The 14,794-nt window shown below is 33.4% G+C and overlaps 1 protein-coding gene across 1 annotated transcript in view; it reads right to left on the bottom strand.

Annotated features, from left to right (window-relative positions):
• PTPRQ (protein tyrosine phosphatase receptor type Q) overlaps positions 1-14,794 on the bottom strand; it is a 192,385-nt gene that overhangs the window by 120,320 nt on the left and 57,271 nt on the right. The window contains exons 18-23 of the mRNA XM_072724451.1: positions 9,042-9,202; positions 8,184-8,329; positions 2,842-3,010; positions 1,114-1,404; positions 576-851; positions 51-202 (exon numbers count right to left, since the gene is read on the bottom strand). Coding sequence (XP_072580552.1) covers positions 51-202; positions 576-851; positions 1,114-1,404; positions 2,842-3,010; positions 8,184-8,329; positions 9,042-9,202 — 1,195 coding nt within the window. The remainder of the gene's footprint in view (positions 1-50; positions 203-575; positions 852-1,113; positions 1,405-2,841; positions 3,011-8,183; positions 8,330-9,041; positions 9,203-14,794) is intronic.

Below are 14,794 nucleotides of genomic sequence, written 5' to 3'. Positions count from 1 at the left end.
TTCAATTTTAGAATTTTTGAAATTAACAGATACTATTATAATCAACCTACCTTATAAAATACAGTATCAGTTTCATGTTCATGAATTTTTAAACTATATATTTTAACAAGACCGCCTGGAACAGGACTTGGGTTCCATTTCAGCCATACAAAGTCTGAAGTATAGTTGACTAAAGTCAAATTTTGAGGAGGTGCTAAAGGCACTGCAGGAAAACACATTATAAAACATATTCATAACATTTTTAGCATAAAAATATCATTTTGACTTTAGCTTCTTGAAGATACTAGTTAGGAAATATTTCTAAAATGATCATGTTTTAACTTCAGAAATAAATAGCATCAGTAATTACATTATTATACTTGGAACTCAGTAGTTCCAAAGAAGTTTTAAACAAGCACTTCATTCTGAAGCTTGAACTAAAAAAAAAAAAAAAAAAAAAAATCAGCAAAGTAGATGAATAGCTGTAAGCCTGTTACAAATAGATAATTGAATATCCTTTCAATTTCCATGCTGTTCCTTAAAAAGACAGAGCTGCAACAGTGAAATCATTTGAAGAGGTATGGATTCGGGCTTACCTGACTCATCTGTGTAAAAGAAAAGAGTACTGGAAGGACCAAGTCCTTTTACAGTTCTTGCAGCAGCAAAAAAACTATATAATGTAAATGGTGAAAGCTCTTCCAATATTAGATAGTTATCAGAGGTAATGAAAGAATAATTTTCATTTGGTCCTTGTAAAGTTAAATCATAACTTATTATTGCACCATTTGGCTTTACTGGGGGATCCCAGGATAAAAGAACTGAGGTAGAGGAAAGGTTTTTAAAAGTGTTGATTATTGGTGAAGTTTCTGGGACTATAAAAGAAAAAAAGAATATTAAATGAAAAAAAATTGAATTAGCATTAAAAAGAAGAGGTCTTGATAATCATGGGGCTTAATTTTATTAGCAGATAATTATTTTAATTTAAAAAACTCTAAGTATGTTTATTGAAAGGCTAATTATTTGAGAAACAACAGATTCTATATAATTATAAGAATAATGTTATCTATCAGAAAGCAATATAAATAAGAGAACAGCAACAATCTGCTTAAAAGGCAATAAAAGGGTCCAGCCTACCATCTTCCTCAGTTTTGATGTGTAGCTGGGCAGTATAGGTATCAGAGAATCCCTTTTCTGTTGATGGAGTGATTTTTAATATGTAATCAGCATATTTTTCCAGATTATCAAAATACATGCTTCTCTCATACGTAACGAGAAGTGGTCTCACGTGGCGAGGAGTCTGCTGTAAGCTCAGAGAAACATAGTAGAAGACTAGACCATTTGGTTGAGATGGTGGGCTCCAGCTTACGTTTATTGCAGTTGACGAAATGGACTCGTAAGTTAGGTTTCCAACAAACCCTTCAGGTACTATGGTAGGTAATGTGCAAAATATAAAAATTATCAGTCACCCTAAGTAAAATTTAAGTAGATTCACAAACCGAGGGTAATTGTTGAAATGGCATCTTTAACACTATCAGCTCTTATGTTTTTTAAATGCAGATATAGTAAATACCACCTATTATAAAATAACATTACAAAGTAATTATATTAAAAATGATTCAAAATATAAAAAACCCTGTCATCTTTAATATGTGTGAGAATTGTTTTATATAGTATTCTCTTGTCTTTTCTTTCCTACAATATGGAGATAATCTGTGTATATATATACATGTATGACTGTGTTTATATACTCAGATATTTAAATATTTGATAATTTATATTGTTCCAACAATAGTTTAATTTTCTTTCTTCTAAAGATTATATTTATTAAACATATACCACATCTAGGACTTCTCACCTGGAACAGTGCACAGTGTTTATGTGGTGCTGTAAGAGTCACTGATAAAATTTATAGATTGGTGAAAATATGGGGAGAGATCTGCATTTACAGAATGTCTGAAATGACACTGACCACATACTGCACTGAAACACTTTGCTAGAGACTCTGCAAGCACATGTTTTCACGTATTTTTTTCGTATCTTATTCTGTTGCTCAATGTGTAAACTATCCAAAAGGTTGTTCTAACAAGGAAAGCATTTACTCCCACTTTTAGTGTCTGTCGGTTTACAATCTTAAGACAATAAACATGGAATCTTACTCTCAGCAGAAGTTTAGGTCAATATCATTTCTCAATATGAGACTAGTCTTTAAGAAATAAATAGACACTAGAAACAAGAAGAAGAAATAGGCAATGATTTATGCATCACTGTATTCCTGAAGCTGAAACCTAAAAAAACATCAAGTACTTCAATCATTATGTTTTTCTGAATACTCAGCACAAACAGGATACTGCTGAAGCTGCATAGAAGAAACTTCTGAGGTTAATAAAGTAAAGGTATTTCGTTCATATGAGTCAAAATCACAATAAGAACAGAGATGCTGTATAGAGACCTATGTGTATTCAAAGGCTGAAATGGAAAGAAGTTGCTAGATTTTTTTAAGGTAGTTCCTAAAGCAAAGGGACAAGAATATTAAGTATTAGAAAACCCATCCACATATACAACAGTGGTTTTCTACTTCTTTCTTCTTCCAGCTTATAACTGCATTGCTGTGACATCCTTTGAAGCAACAAAAGTGACAGTTTTCATGAATGGTAGCAGTTTTTATGAATAGATAAGGCTGTTATCATTGTAATAATTTTATAGCTACATCAAATGCATTTTCAAACTTCTATAATAACTAGTTAAATGTTCCTAAATAAATTACAGATTTTACTAGCAATACATACAAATAGAAAAAAGGTTCTGAAATAAAGTTTAAAATTAATCCTATCAAAGATTAATAAATGCTTTTTGTTTACATACTGTCTTGATCTGTATATACTTCAACTATGTCACTGCTTTTATTCCCATTTCCAACTGAAGTACTTGCTGTTACCCAAAATGTATAGTAGCTGAATATTGCCAGTTTATCTATTATTGCAGATACGGTCATATTGTCAAAGTCATTGGTTACTTCATTGAGTGTAAAATTCTGAAAAATAAACATATTGTTTTAATTGTTTAGAATATAGTTTTAATATACATGAACATTTCAATATAATTATTATCCATGAATTAGTTGTCTCTTATTATTTTAAGGTCAATTTTTGAGAAAAATCAACATAGAAAATTTTAGTGCAATAATTAAACTGGAAATATGTTGTACTAAAAGAAGAATGGATGGTAGTAATTTTTAATCATAAAATTAACATACAAAATAGCAGAGTAGAAGCTCCCAGCTTATGAAGAATGTTCAGTGAGCAACGGAAAATGCTATATATACTATATATACTATATATATACATATATATAATATATATATATATATATACTATAAATACTGATCAGTGTCAGTTTTCCTTTTCTCTCTTTTTTTTTAAGATTTTATTTATTTATTCATGAGAGACACAGAGTGAAGGCAGAGACATAGGCTGAGGGAGAAGCAGGATCCTTACAGGGAGCCTGATGTGAGACTCAATCCCAGGACCCTGGGATCACACCCTGAGCTGAAGGCAGATGCTCAACCACTGAGCCACCCAGGCATTCCAGTATCAATTTTTCTTAGAAAACATTCAAGTATTTTTCAAAACACTGACCATATATTTTTGAATAAGTTTATGAGTATTATAAGAACTTTTATTTTTTCATCCTGTTAATGAAGAAATTATGAAAGTGTTCACCTCTCTCTGTCAACTCAAATGGTTATTATTCATCTTTAAAGGGGCTTTTTTTTCTATTATCATGGGGAGAACTGGGAAGCCAGTTAGATGCATTTTCTTTCTTATATGCAGAGTAAGAGCAACTTTAAAATCTTTTGCCTGACTCCTAGTTATATTTGTCCTAAGGCATTTCTTCAAGGTTAGGGAATTAATCTATGCAATCATTTCCTTTCTGACCATATTTTATTTTATTTTAATTAATTAATTTATTTATTTATTCATTTTTCATTGGAGTTCAATTTCCAACCTATAGCATAACACCCAGTGCTCATCCCATCAAGTGCCCCCCTCAGTGCCCGTCACCCAGTCACCCCAACCCTCCTCCCAACTCCCTTTCCACTACCCCTTGTTCGTTTCCCAGAGTTAGGTGTCTCCAATGTTTTGTCACCCTCACTGATATTTTCACTCATTTTCTCTCCTTTCCCCTTTATTCCCTTTCACTAATTTTTATATTCCCCAAATGAATGAGCCCATATAATGTTTGTCCTTCTCCAATTTCTGACCATATTTTAAACACAAAACACATAGTTAAAGAAAAGTAATTCTAAAATGGGCAATAGACTTAAAAATTATGTAGGCTATTAGTATGAATAAGTTTTAATAATAATGTCCACCTACATCAAGAAAACGCAATGATTCCAATCCTTACAAAGCTTTGAGCATCCTATAAACTGAAATTCAATTGTAGCAGAATAGCCCTCAATAAACCATCTAAACTCAAAGCTTTTCCTGTCTCAACTATAAAATGGGAATAACTATTTCTACTTCACAGAAGATTTTGATGATTACATAACATGAAACACATAAAAAATATCATATCTAGTATACAACTAAAAACAAAATAAATGATAATTAGTTCATTTAAATGAAAAACATAGGGTAATTTGGGGCTTGGGTGGCTCACTCAGTTAAGAATCCAACCCTTGATTTCAGCTTAGGTCATGATCTCAGGGTCCTGGGATGAGTCCCCACATCAGGCTCCCCGCTCAGCAAAGAGTCAGCTTGAGACTCTCCCTTTCTCTCCCTCTTCCTCTGTCCCTCTCCCCACCTTTGTGCTCATGCACTCTCTCTCTCTCTCTCTCTCTCTCTCTCATCAATCAATCAATCAATCAATCTAAATGAAAAACACAGGGTAGCCAATTTGACTAAAGTTTATAATTTGGTCCTATAAAAAATTAAATTCAGCAAAGTTTTGTGACCCTTTTGCCAGTTTTTGGTGGTGCTGGGGGGAGGTTGCGAAGAATGAGTGTAATAAAAGATCTACCTCAATTTGTGGTTGCTTCTTTAGGAATAGATAAGTTAAAACAATATAACAACCTCATATAAAATATGATCTGTATACTTTAATATCTTTTGACATATCTATTTTATACAGGGAATAACTGGCTTATATGAAGGATCTTTTAAAAATATTAATGTAATTAATTAGTCAGCCATTTAAAAAGAAGGAAATCTTGCCATTTGCGACAAGAATGAACCTTGAGGACATAATGCTGAATGAAATATGTCTGATGGAGAGAGACAAACACCATATGATCCCACTCAATGTAGAATCTAAAACAAAAATCCAAAACCATGAACATACAGATAAAAAGAACAGATTGATGGTTGCCAGAGGTGCAGGGTGGGAAGGGATAGGCAAAATGGGTGAAGGTGATCAAAAGGTACAGACTTCCAGCTATAAAATAAATAAGTCATGAGTATATGATGAAAAAATATATTAATGTAGCTTTTTGGTATAAATTTTAATTTTTCTTTGTTATAGAACTTATTCTGATTATCACCTTGATGACTATTCAGAGATGAATTATTCTGAATCACCCAGAAGCCATTCCTAATGATATGTGACTTAGCATGCATAGCCATGTAATGAATTTGGAATTAGATCAATGATCCAGATGATTACTTCAGTCATTTATTTGTTTTTGGAAAAAAAAATACCTTTCAGCTCAAATTATCTAAGACTTACTATGTAAATGCATTTACAAGTGAAACCTTCCAAATTTGATTAATCAACCAGTACACTATTCATTTAGCATTCTTTTAGTATAGTAAGACACTGTGTCAGGCACAGGAGGAGACAGGACGTAAGTGGATAGAAATGAAAATGTAGAAGAGTTAACACACTAAACAAAATGTACAACAATGGAAAAAAGAACAAATGGTAGCAGAGAGATTAAATTCCCTAAGGTAAGAAGAAGGAAAAAAATCATTTCAAGTTCAAATGCTCCATAATTATAACTAAGAATCAAAAGTAAAGTTGGTCTATTATAATAATTTTATGTTCCTTCAACTAAAAATATTGAGCACTAAACCTATGTATGATACAGTGCCGGAAGACTTCAGGGGATGGAAAGATAAGTGTCACATGACCCTTTTCTTCAAGTTATTTGCTATGGTATAGGAGCTAAGACAAGTAAGCAGATACCAGGAATGGAAAGCAGGTTATGATGTACCATGCTTGAGGTGTTCTACACAGTTCTAGGGGAAAGAGAAGGGGGAAGAAAAAAGCAATACACTTATTCTGCTACATGATTTTTATTTCAAGGACTTCTTCTATTCTCCCGACTCAAAATAGAAAATATGGAAGTGAAGATGCTGTATCTAACACTAACTTGAGGAACAAATTAAGGCACAGATGAACTCTGAGCAATATGAGAACTGTTTTCACATCATTAGCCTGTGCCCTCTTGCAGCTGTCACACTTAAAAGCATTCTTAAGGTTATTTAATAAAAGATTACATTTTCTAAGATAGATGAATTGTAAGTGGGATGGTATCATATACCCAGGTTTGAATAAATAGGCTCATAAGATCATGTTGAAACCGTAGTTAGATGTTTACACTTCATTATTTAGATGTCGACCAAGAGAACCAAAACAGAATTTTTTATATACAGGTCATAAAGTAAACTGTGCAGAGACAAAATCTTTGCTAAGATTCAGAACTATGGACGCCACTCTGCAATATTTCTATTAAATGCATGAAAGAAGAAAAATCTGCATTTGAATGGCTTCCATGACATAAAGACACGTTGTTAAATTTGTAAACAACATTGTATAAAAATTAACAACAAATTTCACACTAATCCCATTTCTTTCCTCCAAATAGAGTAGAACAAAAGGAATAGCAAAAATCGTTTAAGGTACATAGAAGGGGAAAAAAGGATCCTCCTTTCTCCTTCCACACTTAAGGTATTTGTTTTAAAAATCTACATCTATAATGGTGTATATATCTGTATCTTCATGTATTTTTTTAAAAAGATTTTATTTATTTATTCACGAGAGACACAGAAAGAGAGAGAGAGAGATAGAGAGAGGCAGAGACACAGGCAAGCTCCATGCAGGGAGCCTGACATGGGACTTGATCCCAGGTCTCCAGGATCACTGGCCAAAGGCAGACGCTAAACCACTGAGCCACCCAGGCTGCCCTTCATGTCTTGAATTAGAGTAGTTTTCCTTTTGGCATGGAGTCTTAAGTAGTCACACTTATTCAACCCTCACCCTTAAATGGCCTTGAGCAGAATGTAAAAAACAAACCAACCTTGACTTCCTCTTATTCACTGCTAGGTTAGTTCTGAGACAGCTGGCAAAATTCTGCTCTGACTCTACTGATCAAACCTAAATTGCAGCATAGATACACTAAGGCAAATAATACAATAAAGCATGCTCTACTTCCTGAGATTGCTGATTCCAAGAACTAACTCTAGTGGTTAAATCAATGATGTCAGTCACAAACACAACTGGACAACTCAAAATTACTAAGACTTATCTATGTTCTTCTATTAGAGTTCTATAAAATATTTGGTTTGGATAAATGAAGGATTTCTATTGAGTGAATTGAAAATACTTCTCTAAATGAAATGCATTTTAACTACTTCCATAACCATTATCATTCACATGAGAAAACTGTGCGACCCTAAAGCTCTGCATACTTGTAGTTAATCATATTCCTAGAGGTTTTATTACATCTAATGTTAAATAATAATAACAACCCCCCTGCTAGCAGATGAAAATTTTTTAAATTGAAGAGAAATATGCAAACACATCCAAACATGAAAACTATTTATACTGTATACAAACAAAGGGGAAAAAATTAGCTAAGAAATAATTGATGGTAAATTAAGCCATCAACTCCTTTGACAACACTTCTTGGGTAAGTGGAATTAAGGGCCATATTTATATACAGATTTTTAAATAGATGGTAGCTTCATCGTTAGCAATACATTTGAAATGTGTGAACATGCATAACTAGATTAAAATGTATCTGACATATTTCCACCACATTTTTTCAATGTCAATGGGAGTTTTATAAAACATCTATGCATAATTATCAGTGTAAGATAAATGATTTTTCTACCATGCTAAGTCTATATCATCATCAATAAAACTGAAGGTTATAAATAAAGAACTGTAAATAAAGAACCAGGAGAAAATTCAGTTCTTACCTGCACAAAAGTACCCGAAGTATTTCTGTAATAAACAGAATAATATTGTATAATCCCATTAGGTTTTGAAGGAGGCATCCAAAAGAGCATTATTGATGAAGAACTGAGATTTGCATAATGAACATCTTTGGGAGGATCACTTGGTGCTATAAAACAAATAATTGAACAAAAAACTATACTTGTGGCTCCAAATGATGTCTGAAATGTTCTTTTACCTGTCTTTAATAAGTGATGAGCATTATTTTTCAAAAGAAAATTTAAATTGGGAATAACAGCTAATTAAAAGTCAGAAATGAAATTGATAGGCTCATTGGACCATCTCTCTCACACTGTATCAATGCAACATCCAGGCAGCGGACAGATAGATTTCTTACTCGTAAAACACCATCCCAGCTCTAAAACATGCCTACCTCCCTGTATTTGAAAACAACATCATAACGAATTTCCAGTATAAAACACATAATATGAAATTATAATTTAACTTAGAATCTTGAAATTGAATACTAGAGAACAAAGGTAGCGAGCTGATTTCATGCATTTTATTTTGTTTCATTTAGGAAATACATAAATGCATACTAAGTGTCAAGTTCTGTGCTGAGTGCATCTACAAATATAAACTCACTTAATCTTTATAAGGACCCTATAAAATAGGTATATATTGTTTCTTAATACAAATAGGAAACAAGCACAGAGAGATTAACTTTCCGAACATCACACAGCTAGGAAGTGACCAAAAAGCAAGTTTGCCTCCAAAATGATGACAGGTATTAGGCTTACTAATTCATTTTGATATTTAAAGCTTATTTTTTTTTCTGAGCAGGTTATTCTTTTACTTGACCTACATCCAAAAGAACTCACCTCCCTCAGGTGTTCGAAAGTTAATAATACTGCTTCTCATTTTCCCATCACCAAACCTGGTGCTAGCTGTTACATAAGCATTATATTCAACATCATAGTCCAAATCTGAGAACTCTAGTGATGCTTCAGTTACATTGATAGTTTTTAATGATGATCTATCCCTATGAGAAAAAAAAGAAGTTATCTGTAAAATTGACTATTAAACACTATATATTTTGAGCACAAGTACATTAAAAATAAGCAACATTAATGCACAGAAATATATTAATCCAGACTAATTGGATAAAGATGTCACTTATTTTGAAATGCTGAAAAGAGTGAAATTAAGAATTCAATAATAAATTTGTTTTCAAGTATATTCAAAATTCATTCAAATGCTAATAGGATGTTCATATTAGAATTTCCTTGGACTGGGATCCCTGGGTGGCGCAGCGGTTTAGCGCCTGCCTTTGGCCCAGGGCGCGATCCTGGAGACCCGGGATCGAATCCCACGTCGGGCTCCTGGTGCATGGAGCCTGCTTCTCCCTCGGCCTATGTCTCTGCCTATCTCTCTCTCTCTCTCTCTGTGTGACTATCATAAATAAATAAAAATTAAAAAAAAAAAAAAAGAATTTCCTTGGACTAATTTTAATAGATCCCTAGGAATACTATGTAGTCTACGTAGTTACATCACTCCTTTTCATACCCATGTTTTTTAGTTGTTCAAATATTTGGTCTTTTTAAGTGTTCACAACATCTTATTTATACTCTTTGTCAAATTCACTTTTCATATATTGTACAAAAATAATATTTACCTTAGACCAATTAAAAAAATACTAAATATCTGAATAGTAGTATCATCTAAAGCAGTGAGCTTGTGGGTTATCCTTCATTTATTAATTATATTAATTAATTATCCTTTAATTATTAATTTATAGTAATAAATTATGTATTAATTGTAAGTAAACTGAAATAATGTCTGTATAACATACAAAAAAGAAAAAGGCAGAGCTCAGAGCTCATGTCTCTTATCCAATTAAAATCTTAGAAGTATTTAAAATGTCACTCCAGAAAAGAAAAAACAAATAAATGTTGATTAAAACTCTCCAAGTAAGTACTGAAATCCCAAGGGGGAAAAGAAAGTCTACAGAATAAAATGTTGCTAAGTAATATAATACTACAATTATTTTATTTCAGCCATGCTCGTGGAGTTTCTATAGCTTTGAATTAAGTATAGACTAGAATCTAAATTAAAAAATGAACATGGATATAGCAGTGCTGAAAATTGCATTTCAAAAGAAATTTAGGAGTGCCTAGATGGCTCAGTCAGTTAAGCATCCTCTTGATTTCAACTCAGGTCATCATCTCAAGGTCCTGGTCCAGCCCCTCCTCAGGCTCAGTGCTCAGTGGGGAGCTGGCTGGAGGATTCTCTCTCTCTCCCTCTGCCCTTCACCTCTCTTCCCTCTCAAATAAATGAATGAAACTTCTTTTTAAAAAAGTTTAGATTTTTAAGAGCAATAAAATTAATTATGAAAGAATGTAAGTAAGGGAATATGATCAACATCACAGAAAAAGTATCTATCTCTTCTGTAATCTCATTTTTTTTCCTCTATGGTTTCACAAAGCACCCAAGAAGTAAATGGATATTTTCTCTGAATATAAAACGTTCTCTCTTTGCCACTGAAATAATTAAGGGTATCCACAATGACATACATTTCAGGCACGGTTTTACCATTTTACTATTACAAAAGCGTCAATCCACTCCAAATATCACGTATGGTTATCTGAAAAGTAGTTGGAAAGCTTACCACAGTGAGAAAAATATGGATTCAGAGTATGTGATTGGAGACAGGCAGGATTAGCAAGGCTATTGAGCAATTTGAAACAGTTCCATCAGACAGCCTCTCCCAGAAGCAGTAGGGACTTCACTGAGACCCTGGAGGAGGCTTTTAGACCTTAATGTTGTGGCTGTTAGTCTTGGAGAAAGATGCCTTGTCATAGAAACTTTACGCAATTCCATACTCCTGTCATTGGTCACAGGTCATTAGAACACTGCAATATGGTTAATCCAGTTCAGATCTCCAAAGCTATGAAATTAGCTAAAGTAATCTAATTGCATTTTATCTATTTTTAAAATTCCTTTTCAAGCTTATTTTTCAGTGCTATCTGATGCCTTGCATTACTTACCTGCTTGCCCTGACTTTCACAACAAAATACTGCAGATGACTATGCCTACAATAAGGATAACCCTGATTATGTTCCACAGATGACGTAGAATGGAGGCAATTACCTGAAAAAGGCGAGTCAAAAGTAAATTTTGTCTCATATATCCAGATATTTCACTAAGAAGAAAATAGTCTTTATAAATCGTCTTAATAACAAAACCAATAATCCACCTTAGGATATATGGATATAGTTTCTACATCTATACTGATTTACCCTGGGACAAAATAGCACTAACAAAAATTTTCAGATACTGATGTCTTGCTGTTTGAAGCTTGTTTGTTTTTCTTTTGGAATTTAGGATTGTTGCTGATATTTTAATGAGTAAGGTAAAAAAAATGAGCATAAGCAAACTTCAACTGAAATGTCAATTTCTGATCCAAGTTCAGAACATATCTTAAATAAGTAAGAGACAATTTGCTAAACAACTGAGAACTAGGAAGTATAAAAGAGAGAAATGTTGCTATCTCTGAGGATCTGACTCCCTCCTTGCTCTTAATGCAGTCGCCAGACTGGAGGAAAGACCCATGAACCTCTGGCTGGATGCCAGAGCTTTCTGCTCTCCAAAGCACAGTCTCAGTGAGCAATCCTGAAGCTCACATGGGTGACTCTGTCCTGTGCATAAGAAACCCAGGTTTTACACTGCTATAATCTTTTGGTTTTAACTGGTTTAAATATCTCTGTTTTGATTAGTTTGAAAATATCATAATAGGAATATTAGGTGTTCCATTAGTGTTTTATTTCCATTTATAAAAGTATATGTTTTTCTATATCTTGATTTTTTTTTTGCTTATTATGATCTATGTGATAATAACAATGTCCTATATCATTACTTTTTTGTAGTTACCTGATTTGGATGTATCATAGTTACTCAGCCACTCGTCTGTAAGATCAACATTTAGGTTGCTTTCTCTCTTTCTCCCTCTCTCTCTTTTATTTCTAAATTTTTAAAAAGATTTTATTTATTTATTCATGGGAGACACACAGAGAGAGGCAGAGGCACTGGCACAGGGAGAAGCAGGCTCCCTATGGGGAGCCCGATGCGGGACTCGATCCCAGGGCCCCAGGACCTGAGCAAAAGGCAGACGCTCAACCACTGAGCCACCCAGGTGGCCCGCCCTTTTAGTTACAAACCACGACACAATAATCATTCTTACACAAATACCTTTCCATAATGGCACTTGGATTTCTATAGGTTAAATTCCCAGTAGTGTAATCATTGAATCAATTTTTTAAAAAAATTTTAATGATCACTGTTCCAAATTATAAATGATTATAACTTAGAGCCACAACAACAATGTGTGAGGGCACATCTTTTGACAAACTTTTATTACTAGTATGGATATTAATCTTCTTAATTATTGTAAGCTTGAGCCTCCCCCAAAAATCTAATCTGTACATCCTTAACCATTTGTGAGATAGAATATCTTTTCACATGTATATTGGGTTTTTGTGGTCTTTTTTCTTTTTTGCATAATGTACACATCTTCTTTTCTATATTTTATTGTAATGTCTTAAATGGAACACAATATATATTAGAATTAGAAAGGCATTGTTCTAGTTAGTGTTCCAAACAAAGAAGGACTGATGCTTTCCCTAGTCCCTTTGAATCCAGAGATGATATGTATGCAATCAATTTGACAAAATTTATTGAATGTCTACTTTATTCAGGAACTATGTTAGAAATAAATATGAGTAAGAATCAGCCCCTGTCCTCAAATTTGACAAAATAGTAAATAATTATAAAACAATTCATTAATAGCAATAAAATCCCTTTAAGGACAAGGACAACACCTCCCCCCAACCTGCCCCACCAATGACTAACAGCAAAGAAAAAGAGATGAGCAAAAAAATCATATCAGTAAAATTTGACTATTGGTAACATCTAGAAAAAGAGAATACACTATAGCTCCCAAAGATGCAGGTAATTGTTGACTAGAAACTTAGTTTGCAAGGTTTGAGAGTAGAATAGGGAGTTGAGTATGGTGGGGAGAAAAAGAAAAGAAGCTTCCCTGACAAAACAGGTCTAAGTCTTACATATCCAAAAGTATAAACTGTGTCAAAAGTTAAGGAATAAAATGCCAACAATACTTAATCTCTAAAATAGATAACTTTCAACATCAGAAAAACCTCCTAGTCAGAGTAAATTTTCAAACTAAAGGGAGTCCTTAGTGTACTCATTTTACTGATTTAATTCTAGAAACTTATTAGAACATTTTAAGACTTTCTTGAATTTGAGGCATTGGAATAATTTAAATGACCTTGAAACTGTTCTGGACAAAAATAGGATACAGGTTTTCAGCCTAAACTCATTGGTAAACACCAAGAAAATGTCTTGGGATAGGATTAATGGAGTCTTTAAAATCAAGTTATTTCCTCATTAAGGTATGATTTTTTTTCAAAAGACAGACCACATTTTGACATCTAGGACATAAAGGAAATTCTAGAGTATATAAGCAGCTTCTTTGGTCTGGTTTATCACTTTCTTTGCTCATCTCTTATCTCATTGAGATCATGTTAAGTAACAACTGCCAGTGAGGGAATCTTGAGTACCAAAACCACCGGAGAAGACTGAAACAAATTCCATTTCCCTAAGCATAAACATGAATGGTTTTCTACACATGATCTTCATTGAAAAGTCATGATCTTAATTCTAATCATCTTTTGGTATTTTGTTCCACATGGGTAATGATACATCCATCCTTGTCCATTCCTATGTATTTATTTTCAAAGCTATAATCTGTTGTTACCTAAATATTCTAGATTAATCATTTCACTCACTAAATAACACTTCCAATAATAATTTAAACATCCACTTACTTGACTCTGTCAAATATTCTCTTCCTCTATGAACCAGTGATTTTCACTAATTTTCCCAGTATGAGGAACTGCTCTTCTATGTTGCACCTTACTCTAGAACACTTACTTTGCATAGCTGAGGAGTACTAATACACCAGCAGTCATGTATTAAATAATCCCAAACTAGCAAGACATAAATAACTGCATATTCTATGATCCTAAATCTTTTCTACAGTTTCAGAGAAAGTCTGAGTGAAAGTAGGGTATTTATTTATTGTTGCTGTCATTCTTATTGTCATCATTTGGTTGGCTGGTTGATTTGGCTTGGTTTTGTCTTGTTTCCCTTCAGCGGAAAAGACACATTTATATGATTAAAGGAAAAGGCCACTAAAGAGAATGAGTTTGAAGCTGAGGAGCCATTTATTGACATGATCTTGGAGCAGACACAAGGAATTAAGGACAAGAAGACAGGAGGAGGGATTCTGCTTGAGTTGAAGGAGAAAGATTTCATTCCCTGAGAGTGGATGCAACTCCTTAGGCCAGAATAAAAAGCTTGGATTTTATTACAAGAGGAATGGAAAATCCTTGGGGTATTTTCTCTTGCAGTGTGATCTTTGGGTACATGGTTAAAGTTAAAATTTAAAATCCCATACAATATTGAGATTCAGATTCTCTGGATAGATGGACAGATAGAAATACATGTATACCTTTATTCAAGCCTCAAAAATCCATGTATCTGGGCTGCCTACCTC

This window comes from Vulpes vulpes, chromosome 10 (assembly GCF_048418805.1).
Source record: "Vulpes vulpes isolate BD-2025 chromosome 10, VulVul3, whole genome shotgun sequence".
NCBI lineage: Eukaryota > Metazoa > Chordata > Mammalia > Carnivora > Canidae > Vulpes > Vulpes vulpes.
Note: the sequence above shows the minus strand (reverse complement) of the source record. Positions and strands in the feature narration are given on the sequence as shown.